The 21,160-nt window shown below is 36.4% G+C and overlaps 1 protein-coding gene across 2 annotated transcripts in view; it reads right to left on the bottom strand.

Annotated features, from left to right (window-relative positions):
• LOC139145578 (janus kinase and microtubule-interacting protein 3-like) overlaps positions 1 to 21,160 on the bottom strand; it is a 95,152-nt gene that overhangs the window by 32,486 nt on the left and 41,506 nt on the right. For both annotated transcript variants that reach the window (XM_070716824.1, XM_070716823.1), the window contains 2 exons: positions 18,347 to 18,531; positions 17,109 to 17,210 (listed from right to left, as the gene is read on the bottom strand). In XM_070716824.1, coding sequence (XP_070572925.1) covers positions 18,448 to 18,531 — 84 coding nt within the window. In that variant the 3' untranslated portion in view covers positions 17,109 to 17,210; positions 18,347 to 18,447. The remainder of the gene's footprint in view (positions 1 to 17,108; positions 17,211 to 18,346; positions 18,532 to 21,160) is intronic.

Below are 21,160 nucleotides of genomic sequence, written 5' to 3' on the forward strand. Positions count from 1 at the left end.
AATGTCAGAATAACGTTGTCTTGTCAATTTGACAGCAACAAGTGATGAACCATAAATTATATGTTTGTAATGAGTTCATGCACACCTGTCGTGGCGATGGCCCTGCATTTGAATAAGACAACACCTGTCCAGGGAAGATGGAGCTCACTAACACCAGACGTTTCAAATTATAGCGGAAATTAGTCTCAATGTCCTGGACAGCTTCCAATAAAGAAAATTGAATTTAGTGGTTCCTAGAGCAGATATACCACAGTCAGATTTCACTATACTTCACTGTTGCAATCACTAGATCTCTTTTTCATCATTAAAACGCTAACAAATACATCCCCATCATCATAAATATGTTCACTCTCATCTAATTCCTGGCCGACAGCTTTATGAGAAAAATTAACTAAAATACAATCACTGGGTATGATGTGTAATTTAAAACATTTATTTTTTGAACCAAAGGAGAAAGCCTTGTCTTTCTTTCAAAATCTGATCCAAAGTGAATCAAAAATCAAACCAAAAGAGGAAATGCATGAACATGTAGCTCAAGAGAAAGGAAGACGACCAGAAAGTGACATCGCTTTATCAGCTGATAAATTATAACACGGTACGGCTTCCATCCAATGATGTATTGAAGAAGAAACCTCTTAATCCGTATAATGGTTCAATATTTGCCACACTATTTATAACCCTAGATTACATAGATACACATGTATGTACACTCTGTTTTAGCAGAGTCTCTGAAGTGTGGCCCTAAAACTCATCACAGATACTGTACAATGTTGATGGGAGAGTTTTGCACCCCGCCAGATCTGATTGATTTTGTTGCTAGGATATGTCACCGATACACTATCGATCAAAATATAGAAATAGGTAGACTTAATATAGAAATCTATTTCATCATCTGTTCAAGATCTCTGAACAGTCATTTCTGCATTCCAAAATAATAAATTTGTCCGGTGCTATTTTTAATTTGATGCCCGGTACAAATTGGGCTTAGTTAAAATAGGACTTCCTTGTAAAAAATTCCAGTAATGATGAAAAACCTGCCAGGTAAGGTCCATGAAGTTGACAAATTTCTGTGAAAATCTGTAAAAAATGACATGCGATGACAAGACCTGCATCGAACTGTCGTTGTAACGAGCTAGCCAGTATCGAACTGTCTATACACTGAGCTGGTGTCTTTGCTAGTGTTGGTTGCGTTAAGAAAATGGGAACACTGAGTAGTTTGCTTTGGATAAATGGAATAATGACTTTGACTTCCTGAACCAGAAGGCAAACCATTTCCTCTTCATCTCAACTGAGTGTTTCGGTAACCTTTCCTGCGCAATATCCATTTAAACCAATCTTGTGAAGACAATGGGATTCGACAGCAGAAAACAACGCGGAGAACATCAGACAAGATAACAGCTGACAAACAGTTTCAGCTTCACTTAGGCTATTTTACTGGATAAAGTGAAACACAGATAAACAACATATGGTAGCTCAAATCAACCTCATCCATCTGCCTGGTTATCTCCTTAGTTGCTGTGTACGTTGCTGAAAGTCATGACGTGCGTTCTGCTCTCATGGAACAAAGTACTGAAATCTCACAGAAATGCATAAACTTGTTTTTCAAGTCTAAATGTCAGAGTTTTCAACACATTAATGTTTGATCAGAATAGATCTGGTGGAGTATATGCTTGAGTATCACACTGACAACAAATTATTCATCGCATCGAGCAATTACTTACACATTTAAACTGAAATCTAATTTTACGTTTTTCCAGGGTAGGCAGTTTGATAAAGTTTCATTCAAGCTGATATGATGTAACATCATGACAATCAAACATATTTTCAAAATGTAAGGTACAAAATATTCTGAATCCTGAAAGGAGATCAGAGAGCAAAAGTGTGTAGTAAAATTTTATGTCTTGGAAATCATACATATATTTTCCAGCACCTCTGATATTTCTAACAGTCTCTAGCTTGACTTGTGGAAGATATAAACACAAAGGATTTTTAAACTATCGCCATTAATGAAAAAGTGCTGTTTAATCCAAGCCGCTCTACAAGCACGTTACCATCACGGCAAATCATACAGAAAGCATGAACTTGAAAATTTGGAATTATAGAATTTTACAGTAACGACTGGATTCTGTTCTCATATATGATATTGGTAATTTATCAGGTAAAATTCTGTTCTTCAAATGATTTTTTTACACTCTACAGATTCCATGCACATGAGCTGAGGTCATTTTTTTAACACACAAGAATTTGACTTCTGAGCGGTTCAACAATACAAACATGACTTCTGTTTGGAATTAAATCCATCAATGACCACAATGAACGTACAATGAATGGTTTGTTATTGATCTGGATACAGAGGCTTTAATGACTTTTGATGGCATATCAAACTATAGCTGGTTGTCCCTATCATGGGGGAGTTTTTCAAGACAACAGACAGAACACTGGAAGTATATAGTAATCTGATTTTCCCGGAATATACACTGAATGTTTTCCATGTTTATCCTTGATGGGATACACCAACCTGATGCCTACAAAACCATAGACAACATTACATTGTACGGAGATTTCCCATGAGTATCACTACTAGTTTGTAAACACAGCGTGCTTTTCCTATCACTGGTTACATTACAACGATAATTCAATTTAAAATATTTTTTTTACCTGTTTTCGGCGAGGTGCAAAGTTCTAAGCCACACAGCTCCAAAATCAGCAACGTTTGGCTGGCAGAGTATGAGTAATGGTTAAAAAATATGAGCCTTGGTGCGCTGCGGTGTTATGAAAGTGGTACAGGGATAGCTTGGTTAATTTCCTACACGAAGTCCGTGCTCAGCGTAAGCTTGGTCGAAATCATCAATTTTTCAATTGTACGTCATTCAATTCTCACCCAGCAATTATCCCTCCTGTCTGCTTCCAAGTACATTCACAGTACGATATTTGTCAAAGCTTTGGAAAGCTCACCGACTGTACCATTTCAATCAAAGGGGGAAGGGGGTTGGAAAATCCTGAAGAGGGTCAAATTCACAAATTAATCATATATTAAAGATCTTCAAATAATGGCGTTCAATTGTGTAGACTACGTAAATTGTACCATTATCTCTCAGTGATACGTTGTCTTTGCTGAAAAATGCAGAATTTTGAACATTTCATCTGAAGAAATTAATTCTCTAAATACACTTTAATCATAAACAAATTTCATTTCCAAATTAAATTCAAGAAGTGCGTCTGCAGCATGCACTTACTGAATCACATTTCTGTTTTGCAAAACAAATTATTTTATTTCTGTCCTGTTAGTGAGACTTTCAGTGACAGTGAAGAAATTATAAACTTCTCCATACACTTCTGTGCCTCAGACGTACACTTGGTCCCTTGACAAACTTATTGAAGTCTTGGGCCATACTTCCAAAGTTGACAATGACGTCGCCACTCAGCGTTATCATCTTTTCACTAAACTCTTTCACAAAACAGTTCAAACATGATACAGACACCACAAGCCCACTATTGTAATCCAGCCATTGTCCCTCTGAAGCACATCTGCCTTCCCCTTGCCACTGAAATGGAATGTCCCTCATTACCATAACAATCAATAGATGGGACTAATGTGTATCCATATACTACCAGTGAACAAGATATAAGTCAGCGATGCCGAATACAGAACAGCCATTGACGAAGTCGCTTATAAACATTCATCCAACCTTTCCAGACTGCAAAACCGTAGGGCAAATTGTTGTGACTTGGATATCTCCCTCTTTTATGACGTAAACTGTGTAAACTGTAAGTTCAGAAGCTATCAGGTATTACCTTGCATCCAAACAGTGAGGCGATTATTGAACATAACATCACCTAGCTTACTGGAAAATTAATATATTGTTTACAAATATGATTGTTCTGCACAAAAACTCAATTTTAACAAGCTTAAGTCTAATTTTTAATTTCAATAAAATTATCGCTCTTCCATTTTATGTTTTACATAAATAAATTCAAGGAAGGGAATATGAAAAAATTCTCTGTCTGCCTGCCATTCATTTGTATGACAGCTTATGTGACGCTGGTTCTTAATACATTCACCAATAATATACACACATATACTTACACACACATGTACCCAGACTTTTACACATTTATGAAGACATACATTAAATATTTTGCGGTGATATTTCTAAATTTCTATCGTGACTGGAGTATTGATCCAATATTTATGATGGTAATTTTAAACAGCATCACCTTGACAACACCAGCAATGCTTTGTCATATGTAGCGGTACGCGGTGCAGTGCTAGCGACATTGTTTGAATTACAACGTGTGTGAAATGGTTGACATCGTTGTGATTTTCACGTTTGTGAAATCTATCGCCTAAATGAGTAACAATGGGTAATCAACAAACTATGGAGACACCTAAAAAACATGAAGAACCTATGTGTGACCTGTAAGAGCTTTACTAGTAAATGTGTAGTTAAGTTTTATATACGCCTGATTTAACGTAAAATTGCCCATGACTTTTTCTCTTTTGACGGTGACTGCTGTTTTTCTTGACAGAATTGACCAGACAATTTAAATAAAGCCTGTTTTCTGATCTGTTAAAAGGACCGGTAGGTGTAACTTTTCATGATATTTTCACTATTTTTGTTTTGTACGACAATTAGAAGTTCTTGTTCAACTCCCCAAAGAATGTTGAAACACAAAGTATGTAGCTTGTTTAAAATGCACTGTTATTGTTTGTATGTGAATTCTAGTCTAGACCAGGATTCACTTGTCAACAATAACAATGCAGTTATTCAACATGTACAGGCAAGCTGGATAATGTGTAGCTCAGCATGCTTAGGGGAGGAGAACAAGAAATTGTAGTTCACTTTAAAAACAATAATAGCAGAAAAAAAATATCAAAAAGTTACAGCGAAGACCAACATTGAGCCGAAAATTCACACAAGGAAAAGTATGAAAGGATTTCTCATACAGCCATTGCGATTTAGAAAATGTGACTGGTTACCATGGTAACAGAGCTATGAACTTGAAAGTTGAACACAGAACTGGTGACATCAAGGTCTACTTTTCCCAGAGGCACAAAATGTGTTTTGTGTTTACAAAATGACGAGTCATTGTGGGCGGGAAAAATTTCACATCACAATTTTCTCATTGGAACTTTGTCGGCAATACAGTAATGACACAAAATTTTGAAGATATTTTATCGCAGTATTGTGAAAACGTAAGCTCATCAGTAATATTTGTTGGAAATCTAAATTTGGTTTGTCAATCACAAAACAGACTCACATCATAAATAGTAGGCTGTGATTTTCACTTTTCACTTTATTGACAACGTAAGTTTTTGATAGTGCATGAAAAACAACAAATTTCCACCACAAAATGAGAAATTCGTGATTCTGAATTCTTTCTGGGGGCCTCTTGACATTTGAAAGGTGTTGTTGATCTTTGCACTACTGGACAATTGCACTAATTGTCAGCTTCCTCAGTTGAGACTTCTCAATGACGTACAAGAAACTGCTCTGTTACGTCTAAGATGAAGGAAATGATGCACGCTTTACGTTGAATCGTTCACGTTTTGAAGAAAGAAACAATTTGAAATTGAAATATCAGCACCAAGTTCCCCTACCACAGTACAATTTGAATGGGTCTGTTCATCATACAAATATGTCCCAGAGGATAATTTTAATCTCTTTGATTGAGTTCACAAATGAATTAACTTGTTTCCCATCGTCTAATATCTAAAAATGAGGAAAATTTAAACATCTCAGATAGTGGTTCATTTGTAAAGCTGGACACTGATGCTGTGAAGTCACTACAGGCAATCTTTGCCAGATTTTCAACAATACAGTGCCACCATTTTCATAGTTTCATACAGATAGTCACTCAAACTTCTTGAATACACTCAGTCATGCCTTTCATTCTTGGCAACATGTGTCAAGCGGCCGGTGCACACTTCTGTGCACTGTAACGTTTGCAAATGTGAGTTTCATCGCAGCTTCACGCATAAAGTGACACCCAGGGTCACAATTTCTGAATAAATGATACCCTAACACTTTATAATTTCTTATTGTTCGTATATGATTGTCTTTGCATAAAAATCAGCCTCCAGTTGAAATTCAAGTTCTACAAAAACATAATTTGGCACAAGAATTATTTTTGAAAAATCAATAATAATTTTGAAGTTTGATTTTGTGCTGAATGGGCTAAGGACATTCTTCACCTATATGTGACTGTACAAATGAAAAAAACAAATCTTGCAGGATTCATGCTTTTTTCATGATAGGAGTGTTTAGAGGGTAGAGGGTAGACCCCCTCACTCTCAGGGTACTTGCAGAGCCTGATTCGAAAGTACACTCATTTTTTTTTTGAACACAGCGGCAGTAATTACTTCCTCACCACTGGGAATTATAATCTCACTCAGTCGCGAAAGGCCTCCACACTTACATGTATCCATGATTTAGCTGCTTAGACTAGCAGTGAATAATTTCTTATTGATACAGATGTAAAATGAATCCCAATGCCACATGTAGCAATCTTCAAGGCTAGTCCTCAATAGCCAATCACAGCTTATTGAGAAGAAATTCTCGCTTCGCACACAGCCACTGACATTTTCAAGATAATCCCTAAATTTGAGAACAGCAATATACTCTTTCATTTTCAAACTGCGCTCTTTTCAACTTTCTACGATCGGACCTTCTGACTCCTACAAAATTCCCAAAATCTCTCCTGTTCAATAAAAACGGTATGACTCACTCCGGGCTTCATAGACAGAGAACAAACAGGGAAACCTTGGGGTACATTAATAGCACCAAATGCCACTTTATGCCTTCCTGGACCATTTCAAAAATGTGCATTTGAAATATCAAAGTACGTCAATTCAGATTACCATTTATGCTGCTGACGTACTCAGACTTGTTTTTTTTCCCTTTTTATCATCCACATATGCCAGGAATCAAACTCTAACGCTCTCATGCAATTAGAAGATATTTGCGGCCTTATAATCAGTTAAGTATGTTGCCTGGCATCTGTTGAGATAATGAACTGATTTGGCATAATACTTGTTAATATTTCATAGTTTAATTGGAAAATAGGGCATCAGCATACATGTACTTGAGCATTATGATGACCTAAAATTTTTTGCTTCGAGAGTATGTCTGTTTTCTGAGTGTGATACTAGAATTTTTACCTTGAAATTATTAGCCACAACAAATTGGTGCATTTCTTCTGGAACAACCATGTACTGCATGACCTTGCAGCTATATAAAGCAGCTTTTCCATGATATTGACACAAAATACTGACAAGACTAATCTGATTCAATGTGGTAATGGATAATTCACTGAAACTCTGTATCAATGTACATTGACCAACAGGAAGTCATGGCATTGCCAAGTTCATTACAATTGTTTGTTCGGTCATGAGTTGAATAAAGCTAAATGAGGTCATCCCTTAAAAGCAAATGACCAAAACGTAAACCAATTACACTAGTTGCTTTTTTTTTTACCAAAAATTACATAAAAAATCCACAAATATACTGTGATTCAGGATATACATGTGACTTGAATGTTACAGATATATTAAATAATGGTAAAATATTTCTCTACTGGTGTATCAGAAGAAGATTGTATGCCTGACAACAGATTGGTAAATACCCTCCCTTTACCCTAAAGCACACAATAAAATGTTCTGGTATGGATGGTGACTGTGAGACAAATATCTTGATGAAAACAGTACATGTTTAGCAATGCCTCTGTCAGGGCAACTTTGATGTAAAAGCACATTTCAAAAATAATTTTTTTTTATGAAGTATTCTCACAAAAGACTTCTGCATGAATTTTGACATTGTGCTACAACGTGTCAATTTGTCTCCTGGTATTCATTTCATTTTCTGGAACCCACAAAACTGTTTCTCAATATCATAAAGTTTAATTTCCTGATATTCAAATCTATCTTTAACACACTTTGCGGTGTTGCCTGCTATTAGTTTTTAAATGATATGTTCATATGATTCTCATTCTCCTACATGAGGGATATTAAATTTTCTACCAGTCACAAATGAACAAAAAAATAGACCTGTACTTCTTGTCAGAAACCGTGATCAGCCCTGCAAGTTTTCCATAATGGACGTTTGTGGAACATCAGCTGATGCGTATACCCAAAGTGCTTGTTGGTGGAGATTTCTCACTGTATCATCAATATGTCACCTTTGAATGCCGGATCTGGAGACTAACATGATCGTGATATTGACGAAAACAGCAAGATACTGCAGGAAAATTTAGAATCACAGGAAAAAATCGGCAGGGTGGGGGAAACATTTAATACAACCTAAAATTTCCAGGTTATGTTACATAAAGTAAGCCACAAATTGAGCAAGAATTTCTCCAGCAAGCATGTCCTAGTTTGTTTTATGTTTCTCTCTGCAGTCCATTTGATCAACTGTGTCAGTACTGGTGTAAGAATGACGAATGGTCATACATGGACGACAGCATGCATACACTTTATACTCAAATCCTCCCTTATTGAAGGTCTGGTGTTTTGCAGATTCAATACCAGTCCGGGTTATGTCCATATAGAGGATAGTAGGGAAGAGCCAATGGCGTACCGTATATGTAATGAAATTAAGGTAAGAACCAATCACGTACTGTATATGTAACAAGGGTCAAAGGTTACGTTGGTTCACTTTGTTCAGATCGCGATATGACCTGACAGATCCACCGATCGAGTGAGACTGTTGGCTACCCGGAAGTATCTTAGCTCCAGTCGATTGGCGACGTTCTACCGTGTTAAAAATTGTAAGATTTCTTCAGGAATAGTTTTCTGAGTTTCTTTACCCTTGACCATATTCGACAAAGAGTTATTGGACGTTTTTCGTTCTCTTTTCCAGCTTTTGGTTAACTTCTCGGCGATTGATCCGGCGCGCGTTTTTCTGAGCGAAGGGTCAATCGTATCGGGAAATGCATGGTGATCGAAAAAATCGTGCTCCATCGTGCTCCGATGACCGACTAAAACAGTTGACCCATCTTTGTAAAGCTTGAAAAATTCTGCATACTGCAGATGGCAAGGTTAAATTGAAATTTGACCAAAATAGGCGATATTTGGCGACAAATAACTTACTGTAGATTTACAAGGGTCAAATGCTGATTTCTAGGAGCCGTACCCGGCCAGGAAATTCATCCAAATAAGTAATTTTCAATGTACTAACCACTTGTGTCGGTCACCATCTCGGCCGCACTGAACATTGTGCGTAACGTCTATATCTAAAAACTACCCAGTGCTAAAAATAAAGGGCGAAATCAAGCCGAAAAGTTCCAAACTCGTTGCAATGTACGAGCCAAGGTTTGCATGGTTAGTATTCATGACGTGTGGCGGCGGCAGGTTCGCTGATTGGTCAATCGTACTATCCTCTCTATGGACATAACCCGGACTGAATACAGACCGGACTGAATTGATTTTGTTGGATGTTGCGACATTTTTCACCACGGTGTAATTGGATTACACGCTTGTAAAATTGATACAAAGAGTGTTTAACAACAATATGCAAATCTAATAATGCACTGCAACAAAAAAACCTAGTAAGAAACAGAAATCAGAACTCGGCATATACATGGTACCTACAGCAACCAATGTGTATACAGGAATTAATATTCCTCTTCTTTGACACCCCGTAATTGAAAAACTCTCGTTACCATGGCGAAATAAGTCTTGGAATAATGGTCTGCCTGACACAATCACATACAGATTCAGAGATCAATTTTGTTGAGTGGTGGTCAAGGCTGTCTGGATATTGGTGAACCAAAGATAGCTTTTTACAGTATGAGAAGAAAATGTAAAAATAGCAGACCAAGCTACATTGATGAAAATGGAATAGCTGTATGGCATCATCCTTGTAACAACCTCTCCCATAACTTGCTCGTCCACCTTATCATTGTAAATTAATATTAATTATCTCAGGCCATCACGATCCATCAAGATGAGATGTTACCGCCAAAGAACAATAAAACCAAAAGAGAAGCTGTAAAGCACAAAACGTTGCAAAAATCATTGAAGCCAGACTTACCGGTACAAAGTTTCCAAAATTTGGAACGGATATCAGAATTGGAACAAACACAGTTGTGGATGCAGCACTGCTTTGCAACAAATGCACAGAGTAGAATTACACAGAAAATCTGAGCAGGGAAAAGGTTTAAAAGCTTTCCAATAGAGGAGCATGTTCTAACGACACAGGAAAAACAAGCTCTATTGATTTACTGTCTTTAAAATGTGATGTTTTGTTCGAAAAAATATCACCATTATTTGAAAGATAAATTATCAAAATATGATATGACAGAGCACTGATGTCCATAAAGATATAAACCCATTAGCCTAGGACAGTTTGTTTGATATGGAGCTTAGCTACAGCTATTGTTTACAAACACGGATAATGGGGTTCATCCCATTGTAAGGAAGGTCATTCAATCATAGACATAAAAGAAACAATTTCAATTTTCTTTTTACATTTGCTGTTTGCCGTTGATTTATGTTCCGTGTAACCAAGGCAAACTGAAACCAGTATTTTAAACTTACTGCTGAAACAGAACTCTTACCTCATTCTTCCTCAAAGAAAACCAAGACTATGTAGCTCTGCATGGGGACTTATTTTGCATCAAGAACATGCTGCATTATTTCTTAATTTTTTTTGTCACTGATAAGCGCAAGGGGTGTATCATGTATCATTTTATTTGGTTCTGCTACTTCTTCCAATGTAAATAGAAACAGCATTTCCAAAGACACAGTCACTACTAAAACATGAACTTGAAATGGTTTTGATACACTAAAGAAGTCGCAAAAAGTTAATCTTCACAACCAAGCATGTATTTTCTAACAGAAGGGTCCATCTTTAAACTATTGAAATCATTGAAACTATGGTAACAGTTGATGGTATTCTACAGGTTAGAAACTTCATCCAAAATAGAATACAAAAGCCTACGCCACATGTTTGTGGTAACAAAGGAAATTATTTTGTAAAGTTCTTTGCTGTGCTTGTAGCTTACGTGAGTATAGGTGCACAAATGATGTTTTACATATCTTATCAGTATAATTACAATACATTCAAATTCCATTTCCTCTGAAAACATGTATGCATACAGCAAATATTATGTTTCAATTTGTGAGTGAATAATTTTGGAAAACCACAAATATTGGAATAAACCAAAGAGGCATGATATATGCATACCAAGTTACTTTCAGACATTGAGATGTTGGCTATTAACGTCTAATATGATTTCAGAGTGAATCAACAATATCAGCAATCATCTTGGAATGATGTATTGGGAATATGATGTTATGAGAACTTGCCAAATCAGAAATGAAATACAAACATATACATGTGATGATAGGCGTTGTAGGAATGTTGATTTTAGGCTCCAACACAGAGGTGTGCTGTGTAAACAGACAAATTCAATACATTACATCAACATTTCCGATTCAAGGAATTACACAACTTAAATTGTATATCGTAGCACCAGTGATAGAGTAGAATTATTTATCTAAACTATCTCTCCCTTCTGAAAGACGGTTTTATGCAAATGCTGAGTCAGGAATTTCAAAGGTTCAAATGTGAGCAGGATGGCAAGTTTGTAAATACATGGAAGTGAATTTCTCCATTGGGATGATCAGATTAGAAGTTATTATTGTTTTCAGAAACAATTTTCTTCTTTTACAATTTGCTCATCAAATACCAGACAATAGTGTCTTAGATATTAGGCAGCAAAGAGGAAACCACTCCCTGTGTATCTACATTTTCAGAAGAGATCATCAAAATAGACTGGGTATACAGCTCTTCTCACTCTGAACCAAATTAACAACAAACTGACTTGAAAGTTGAAAACACAGCATTGTGTTAAGTTAGGAAAAAGTTCGAAAAAAGCCCATTTGTGGAAGTTGTGAAGTTACTTAACCCTGCTGAAACCATTCTAAATATACAGGTACAGGCAGTCATTAAATAAATTTTATCCATAGTATTCTCATGATATTGAACTCTCTGACTGTGTGAGGAGTTTGTATGACAGAACAAAAAGTGCAACAAAACCATGGTTAGGCAACACCATGAATTAAACATGTCAATGACTGTGACCTAAGTGAAGGACAATACCCAGTACTAATCTCTAGCACTGTAAATATGACTTTTATGTACATGCATATGTACCACTACCAGGGTACTTTTACTGCGTGAAAGATTTCTCCCCTGGTCACAGACAGAAAGGCACCATGGATCTTTGCTTATCTTGACACACAGCATACACTGGTCACAAACTGACAAAAATATCATTCTGAAACTCAGAGGAACTATATTGTAAAATATTATTATGTACAAAGGCACATCTTTGGCGACATTTTCCAGTCACAACAGTTTTTATACAATGTCTGAGTCAGTGTTGATAATTTGATTTCAATGTAGAGTCTATGTCTCTGAAATATCAATCAAACTTAACAATGTATGAAAATAAAGACAAAAACAAGAAAGCCTACCCAAAACTTCAGTGAAATCATCGTGGACACACCCACTGGTCTCACAAAATGAAAATTTATGAAGACTGCGATCACGTTCTATTCTTCCACCTTCTTCAGACAAAACTACTTGAATATGACCTTGATGACATGATCAACAAGTTTCTGATAAAATGAACACCACAACTAGATTGTTAACATTAACTTGTTGTCCGCTATTCAAGCACCATGCATATTTGAAATTTTCATATCGTTAATAATTCATGAAGCTTTGTGAAACACCCCTCAGGTATGCAAAGTTGCAAACATTGATATGTAGATATCTTCCATATGAGCAATAATCTACTGACTGCCAATATAATCCAACCACACCTTTCACCGAGAAAAACAACTTACTTCTGCTTGTTTTATACCTTCAGCAGAGGTGAATAATTTTCATTTCACCCTGAAGAATTTGCTGAACTTGCGTGTAATGAAACCAAGTATACAGTTATTAACCCTTTGAGCGCCAAAGTCAATTTTTGTCCCTCTATCAAAATATATACCAGTCAATTTTTTTCTAATTTTTGTTAAAATTTTGATAAAAAACTAAAGCTAATAAAATGTGATGTTCATTTGGTCCAAAATTGTCAAAACAATTCCAGAAAAATTCAAAAAATTGGTAAAATCTTGCACACTATAATTTTGGTGGGAAAAATTGCAGCGCTCAAAGGGTTAATATTCTGCTTTTCCAATGGCACTGTTTGTCATAAGAAAATGACACATAAATGTAAAGGTAGCAAAACCTGGATCTAAACAAACTCAACCATACACAGTTTGCTCATCTAGGAACTGCTATCTCTCTATTTGTTGTCAAAGTTGATGTTTTTAAATACAGTACAGTATTGTTCAATTTTTTAAATCATTTTTTGTTGTAGGTATTTTGAGTACTTCACAATTTAGTGAAAAATTGCAGTACTCTCCAATGTACAATAATGTTATCACAATACACAGGGACAATGGGTACTGCTTCAAGAACCAGGAATTTCAACACATTTATCCAATCCAATTGAGAGCTAAATTATTACAAACACACCAATCAACAACCGTGAATTTTGGAAACTTCAATGCTGTGATATTCTGAAAAAGGGAATCCTAGGTTTATTTACAATATATTTGATTTATAAATTTTTACATAAATGTATGGAGATTTATACATTTTTGCAAATTGTATCAAGATATTTCTAATGCCAATATTATCACGTGTGAATGGCCCAGCTATGAACCATATCCAGGAAAACCGTACAAACAATCCATCCATCAACCTTTTGTGACCAGCACTGTACACAATCAAAATATAACTCGAGGCTAGCTGAGCAAACTCTCTTTCATCATCCATAAAAAGGAAAAATTCCTCCAGTCGGCAATTCCTGTGAAATTTGACGGCAGATTTACACAAAGAATCGCAGATCCATTTTGATGACTTGGAGATGTACTTCAATTTAAATTTTATGGTCAGCACTGAGTGCACCGAATCCACATCTGCTGAGATGTGTCAGACACAAAGTAATGCCATAAGCTACGTCACCATGGCTACAAGGAAACGCTGTGGTGAGCCCTGACTCAGAGGTCAATGACCCTTCCCTGGCCTTTTTCATTTTTTCATATGTTATTCAAATTAACTTGTATGTTTTTCCTTATTTGATAAATTTCTTGTACGTTTTTATCCAAAATGACATTCATTCTGAATATTATTTCCTATGAAAGCAATGAAGCTTTTAGGTATAACTGCCATCAATAACTCTCTACTCACCAAACACTGGAGCTTACTAAATTCTCTTCTTCAAAGCTCAAAGTCATTTCATGAATTTGATGTTGATAACTGTGCAAATCTAAATGTGCAAATCTATTCAAAACCACTACCACATGCAATTTATACCGTAACAAGACCTCCTTGACACAGAAAAAACCACCTGTGAATGCCATTTGGAATAAAATTCAGTTCCCAAAACTGGCAGAATATTCTTGGCAGGAAGTACCGGTATGTGTCAGACGACAGTGAGAGTACATGAAACAACCCGTGCGCTAAAACTCCATGCAAAGGACTGAAGCAGGCACCGACAGTGTGCAACAATTTGTTTGTGTTTACATCAATGACAGTCGAGGCTGTGACTGTTTTGATAATACATGCACAACCAATGTTGAACTATTGTGGACTCACATTTGTGAGGTAGCAGTAGTAGTACAAATGAAAGCCAAAATCCAATCAACCGCAAACTTTTTATTTTTTTTTCGAATGAATAAACACATAAAATAAATATGAGTAAATACAATAGTGCCACTCATGCATTGATGGCAATCAAACCGCTATTGTTTGAGATACATGGATGAGTCCACATTAATTCTGTGTTGGTTGCATTACAACAGACAATATGAAAGGGCTGAGTCCCTGAGTGGTTGTGCGCAAAAACGGACAACCACCATAAATTTGTATGACAATCCTTGTGCAAGTGTATGCATATGAAACCCTCCAGGTATTAAAGAACTCAACATCCATATTTGAGATTCATGCCTGGTATATAGAAAGCAAGGGTAATTATTCCCTTGTTCATTTGTGGATAACTGTTCCTAAATAGTTTTGTGAGTGAGTGGAGCTATATTTCAAAGATTGTATAGACAACCTGTCTGTCAATGTACATCCTGGACACAAGGGGAGTAAACCACATCATGTTACCCCAAATCAGACACTTGTACATTTTTTTCTTAATATTTCTGGTGTTTCGTTTATGTTGCAGAATAGGAAAATCAGCGAGTGAAATAGCAAAAGCTGACAGCACAGCAAAGTTGGCATACAGCCCTAGAGTGAGTGAGCATAGAAGCTGATGACATGATGCAGAAAGTAAAAATAAAAAAAATGGTGTCTGTATTTATGGTTTTGGTTTCCATGACTACTCACCCTCCCTCTGAAGGCTGGCTTGCCCATTGCAAGTATCCGTGCCTCCTGTCGGAGTCTCTCCTGTGTTGATGAAGCATTGCATTATAAGCAAATGACATGAAGTCACCAATGCCTTGGAGGATGACCAGTGGTACATGTATGTATGCGTGAAATGGCTCTCAATCACCGGCCTCTGTGGACCGTCGTACAAATCCCCACTCTATCATGACACGAAATTCTAAATTTTTAATTTATGCCCACAGATATTCTATAATTCCGCTCTCTATCGAATACATCTTTGATGAGTCTTACGGTGTGTAAACTATTTACTTGTAAAGCAGAGACGACTTCCCTGTAAAGTGTAACTTGCTTTCAAGTCTGATGAGATCAGAGTGCTTTATTCATTGCATGCTGTTGTTCAATTGATGAAACTACACATCCATGTTCCATCTTACTAGCACAGTGCTCACGTTAACAATTTATATGGTTCTAAAATGGTGAGGTTTTTACTTTTGTACAATATCACATGTCACTCTTTTGGATGAATAATGTCCATCTTTCCTGTTGCTCAGAGCACTTAGTCATTCTTGTTAAGACTCTTATTAACCTGTACACCCCACTTCTGTGTGAACAGGTCCACATTGAACATTGATAACAACAGATTTTGGGCCAAACCATGGTGGTGAAAGGGTTTACATTCTAGTGTTCCATGTGTCTAAAGACTTCTGGCCATCCACGACTATGAAACCTTTGACTCAAAATGACATAAACAAAGTGGAAGTTGAAGACAGACAGTAGGAAACCATCACAGAAAACTATGCCCTCAAGTTTGGAAGACTTGGACCAACTAAGTAAAGACAGAGTTGAAAACCACCAACCAAAACTACTGATAAAGAATCAGATATGAGTGTAAGATATGAAGCTACAGATACAAGCAATATTTGCCAACACCAAAGGTGAAAGTTCAACCAGTTCAACCAATACATTGGTCATCACACAGAATATTGAATATTATACAGTTCTAGGAGTGTTTGATTTATGATAGAATAAGTCAGGTCAAAGTGTGTAAAGTCTCAAGTTTTAAAATTCCAAAAGTTACAGTGTTTCTACATGCATTTCTAAATCATCCCAGATACAGAAAGGAAATGACATGCAAAGTATGAAGGCTCGGCTGAGCTTGCACCCAAAAGGAGAGTATGCCAATCTTTGGTTTCAGTATGGTCATGAAACCAAGGGTACAGCTGCATGTAGTCATTTCCCATCACAAAACTCCCAAAGGAGCTCCCCCATTCAAAATTTATAGAGTTTGATAAGAATACATTGTCAGAGCACCTACATTCTGGGTTTATACTGTCTGTTTTAGAAAGTGGTAGTATATTGATTGAGTACATATGGAATGTGAAGGCAGGTTATGGTGATAGGAGTGTATATCAGGGAAATGTGAAACACTGCCCTCACAGTTGTGCACCATTCTGTTCTTAACGACTTTATAACCAACAAGATTTCTAAACATATTTGATTTGTGAACAGATTTCTCAAACATGTATATGCTTTCATGATTGGCTTATAACTATGCCCTCAGTAAATAACCTTAAAGCAAAACAATTCAGTTTGTCTTGTTATTGTATTCTGTAAACAGTGTTGATTTTGGATGGTCAATTCTGACGACAGAAAACCAATACACGCTGAGATTCATAGTGTGAGGGCAGTATAACAGTCATATCAGGAACTTACCCCAATGCCAGTGGATATCTGTCTCTGCAGACGGAGTTGTTCTTTGGCATGTCGTTTGACAATATTTTCAAGCTCTGACCGATCTGCAAATATTTGGCTATTCTGTAAATGAAAAAAAAGTTAGAAGTAAGACTCCAGTAGTTTCCACCTTTGATTTGAACAGAGAGACATTGAAGACTTGGCACAAGTTCTCTTTGTCGGTTTTAGGTTTGGCTGCTGGCCTAATTTAATGATGTTGTTCAAACGTAAACGTGCGGGTTGGTCTGAATTTCAAATCAAGAAACTCCTTTGAAAAGGTTCATTATTTGATTCTGCAAGACCATCGTAAGGCTACAGCATTCTGTTGCCAAGTTTGCACTCTAGTAAATTTAAGGCATGTCAAGCTTCACCAAAAATTCCACAGGTACAGCTCTAGGGGCTGTTTTAAGCCATTTTAAGGGAAAAGCAATGATGGTTTTGCTGACTGTCAATAATTCAACGTCATTGAGAAAGGCACTAAAATATCTGCCTGTAAACACAGGTACAATAAACTGCAGCAACTTATCTAGCCTGAAGCCATTGTACTCATTTCTATAGACTTTGAGCAAAATTTGATGTACAGATCCACTTGTTCTTTGCCTTGAACATATTTGTTTGCTAGTCTAGGTCAGAACAGATCCAAATGCATGGTTGGAATACAATGGAAATGATCAGGCCAGTACCTACATTTGATTTCATCTCATTGCTCAACAGATAAAGAAGCCACTATTCTACCATCAACAGCTGGTTGAATTAAATTGCCATTTACGGGGACAGAAGCCCATGAGTGCAGGAAATACAGGGCGACAAGGTCAAAGGGTCACCAAGTCTGTACTAAAGCCAATTGTAATTCTAGATGCATATTTAAAAGTCGTTTTTGATAAACATTGTTTTTTTCTTATCCCTTAAAAGACATTTGTACCAGTAGTTCCTTTTATGCATCTACGGTTCAGTTCAGTTTTCTAAAGTGTGTGGATATGTTTATTTCATTTAGTCATGAGGATATTAAAGTTTATACATTAAAAAGTGGTGTGTGGAATATTACCAAAACAACCCTAAAAGTAGAGAAGGGGTCAAAACAGGATATGCAGCATCACTGTAAATCTGCATTTTCCTTTGTCCTCAATTGACCTCTAAGTAACAGGGAGTGTTTCGACAAACACAAGCTGACCTAAGGCAGGGTCTGTAGTATGCTGTGATTGAAGATAGATTCCACTCACCTCAACATTGGGATCCGGTTGGCTGCTCTTGTGTTTGGAGACTGCTCTCTTTAACTCTGCAATCTCTTTATCCTTGGACAGTATCTTCTGGGCATGGTCTGCTAAATCCTTCGCTCGCTGCCGAGCAAACACCTTTTGTAATGGTCTATGTCCTGGGATGGCCCTGGGGTTCCCTCCCTGGATTTCTGCGGAGAGATTAGATTTGGTACTTCAGTAAAATCATGGTGAAAATGTACACAGCTAACAAGTCTACATCAGATGTTGGTATGATTATTGTGGAAAACTTGGCTGGAGAGGTTTTATGAATATACAAAATAAGGTTTGAAAGACATCTATTTTCGGAAGAGTTCTCTGTTTGACAATTTGTTTTGTTTTTACTCAACACCATAACTTCAACACAATATATCTTTGGTTTCAGTTTCAAAAGTAATGAAATTTACATAGTGTTCCACAAACTGATATTGGCATAATTTTGCCAAAATGTTCCCTGTGAATTGATATTTAATTTTATTCCAGAGTAATGACAAGATATGTGATTAAACTGATACAAAAATTACACACTGAACCACATTACACTTTCTTCAACAAACTTCACAGGCTTGTTATAAAATGTTATTAGTTTATCATTCATATTAAAAGCAAAAACAGTGCATGCATGCATGTCCTGAGATGAATTGATGATATCAAAAAAATTAATACCTTGTGATATAAACAATGATGGGTTTAACTGAGAGAAGTTTTTAATCATCATTAATATAGTTTACTGACTGCAAATAAAACTGATGAAAATGGTAGAAATTCACGGAAAAGATAAATTTCATGAAGATATATTGGAATGTCAACTCTATTTATTTCTGAAAATGAACATGTATATAAAATCAAAAATGATATTCATCAATGTATAAAAATTCTACGGTACAAGTCTAAGGTTTACTGCATCAGAAAGAAAGAATCACAGCTGGTAAGCATAATCATGATGCAGTTTGCAGACTACCGGTACATGTATCTGCTACTTGGAGCTGATTGGTTGGATATTATAATAACCTTAACAAAGATATCATTTCAAATCTTTGACTTTTGACTTTTGAACTCCATTGGTTGAGGCTGCTATATCAGTATCATATTGAAGGCGGGATAGTTTTTTACTTTTATTCACTCGATGTTATGCTCAGAATACAACAGGATGTTTTGACAAGCTTCAGCCACACTGCAAATCACTGACAAAATACAGCAAACAGGGAAAGACAAAAAGCAAGCATTCTTCAGGTAGATGCTGGGAAAATGACAAAAAATGAAACATTAGAAAATCTGTTTATAGTCCGTCATCAGTATTGCGTAATGTGCAGCACAATATTACACTTTATGATCATAACAATTGTGTTAGAATGAGCCGAGAACTGTTTTTACAGACAGCAAGTGCCGTTCAGTCACTGAAAGATGTTAAACTGTTTATGTTTCTAGCATACACTGTAGCTGAGTTATTGGTTGAAGTTTCTACATATCTAGACACACTTGTGTAATTCTGTCCAATTACAGAAGTTCACTTGATTATCAATGGCTACACACTGGCATTGAAAAAGTTACAATCACCTGTGATTCACAGTGGCTTTAAAAGATGACAGAGATAATGTTTGTGTGAATTCTCTCTACGTTGTACAATCATAAAACGTAGTATGATGGAACCTGTGCTATGGTCATACTCCATTTTAAACTCAGGGTGTCCTATCTAACTATATTACTACTGTAATACTGAATTGAAAACATGTTTGAAGGATCCCCTTTGCTCAAGAGAAAAGTAACAGCTTGATTTCAGTCCAGAAGACCAGTGAAATTACATGGGCTGCTGTGACTCTCATTATTCTCTGCGCATGTTGGCTTATGTGACAATGAGGCACTAAAATTGTTTTAATTGTTTTCAGTTTTCATAATGAAGCTGTTCACCTACATCCGGTACATAAATTCAGATTTTCATTCAAGGAGGGAATTTCATTTCACAATGAGTGAATCATTTTTAATATTTTGTATTCACTAAATCTTTATCGTGATTTTAAAAATGACCTTTTTGATATTATATATCCCACATTTTCCTTATTGACATCCCTTCTGTTATCAGCAAGGTTATATCCTACCTGGCCATTTATGTGCAATAAAAATTGCAATTGTAATCTAAGTCATAATCATAAAAAATAGCCTTTGCAGATATTCTTGGTTAAATATATGCATGTGACCTGTGTATGGGTGTGTCAAACAATGAGTGCTGATGCTATAGCAAAAAACAAGTACAGTTATTGTTCTACAATATGAATATCAAAAGGCATCAAAATATGCTGGCCTTGTAAATCCTGAAAAGTACAGCACACGGTAATTGATCAGAATTTCGCAACTTGCGAAGCATATGATTATTGTTCAGTGAACTTATAAATAAAAGATACACCATGCTGTATGGTCAATTGTTGAAAGCAATTCATGGTTTTGACAGGCGATTTGCACAGCTGTCATCTACAGCCTGTATTAGCAGGGTCACACGCTGTCATCGCAGTCATCGCAGGCACTGATATTTATTTCAATGCAGTCTCATATTTGCAATAGGCTATCCATGTAAAAACGGCACCTGGGTATGGACTATGTCTGTGCTAATTGGTTATAAGACCATGATCACAGGGAGTTATGAAAGTTTGGCTACATCATTTTCCAAATTAGTCTATTTTTGGATGTCTCTCCAATATAATTTTCCCCATCACCTGACAAGATAGCCATCAGAGTATCAGTTATTCATATATGTTGACACAAAATAACAGGAACAGCTGAAGATAT

The sequence above is a fragment of the Ptychodera flava genome, chromosome 12, assembly GCF_041260155.1.
Source record: "Ptychodera flava strain L36383 chromosome 12, AS_Pfla_20210202, whole genome shotgun sequence".
In the NCBI taxonomy this organism is placed as follows: domain Eukaryota; kingdom Metazoa; phylum Hemichordata; class Enteropneusta; family Ptychoderidae; genus Ptychodera; species Ptychodera flava.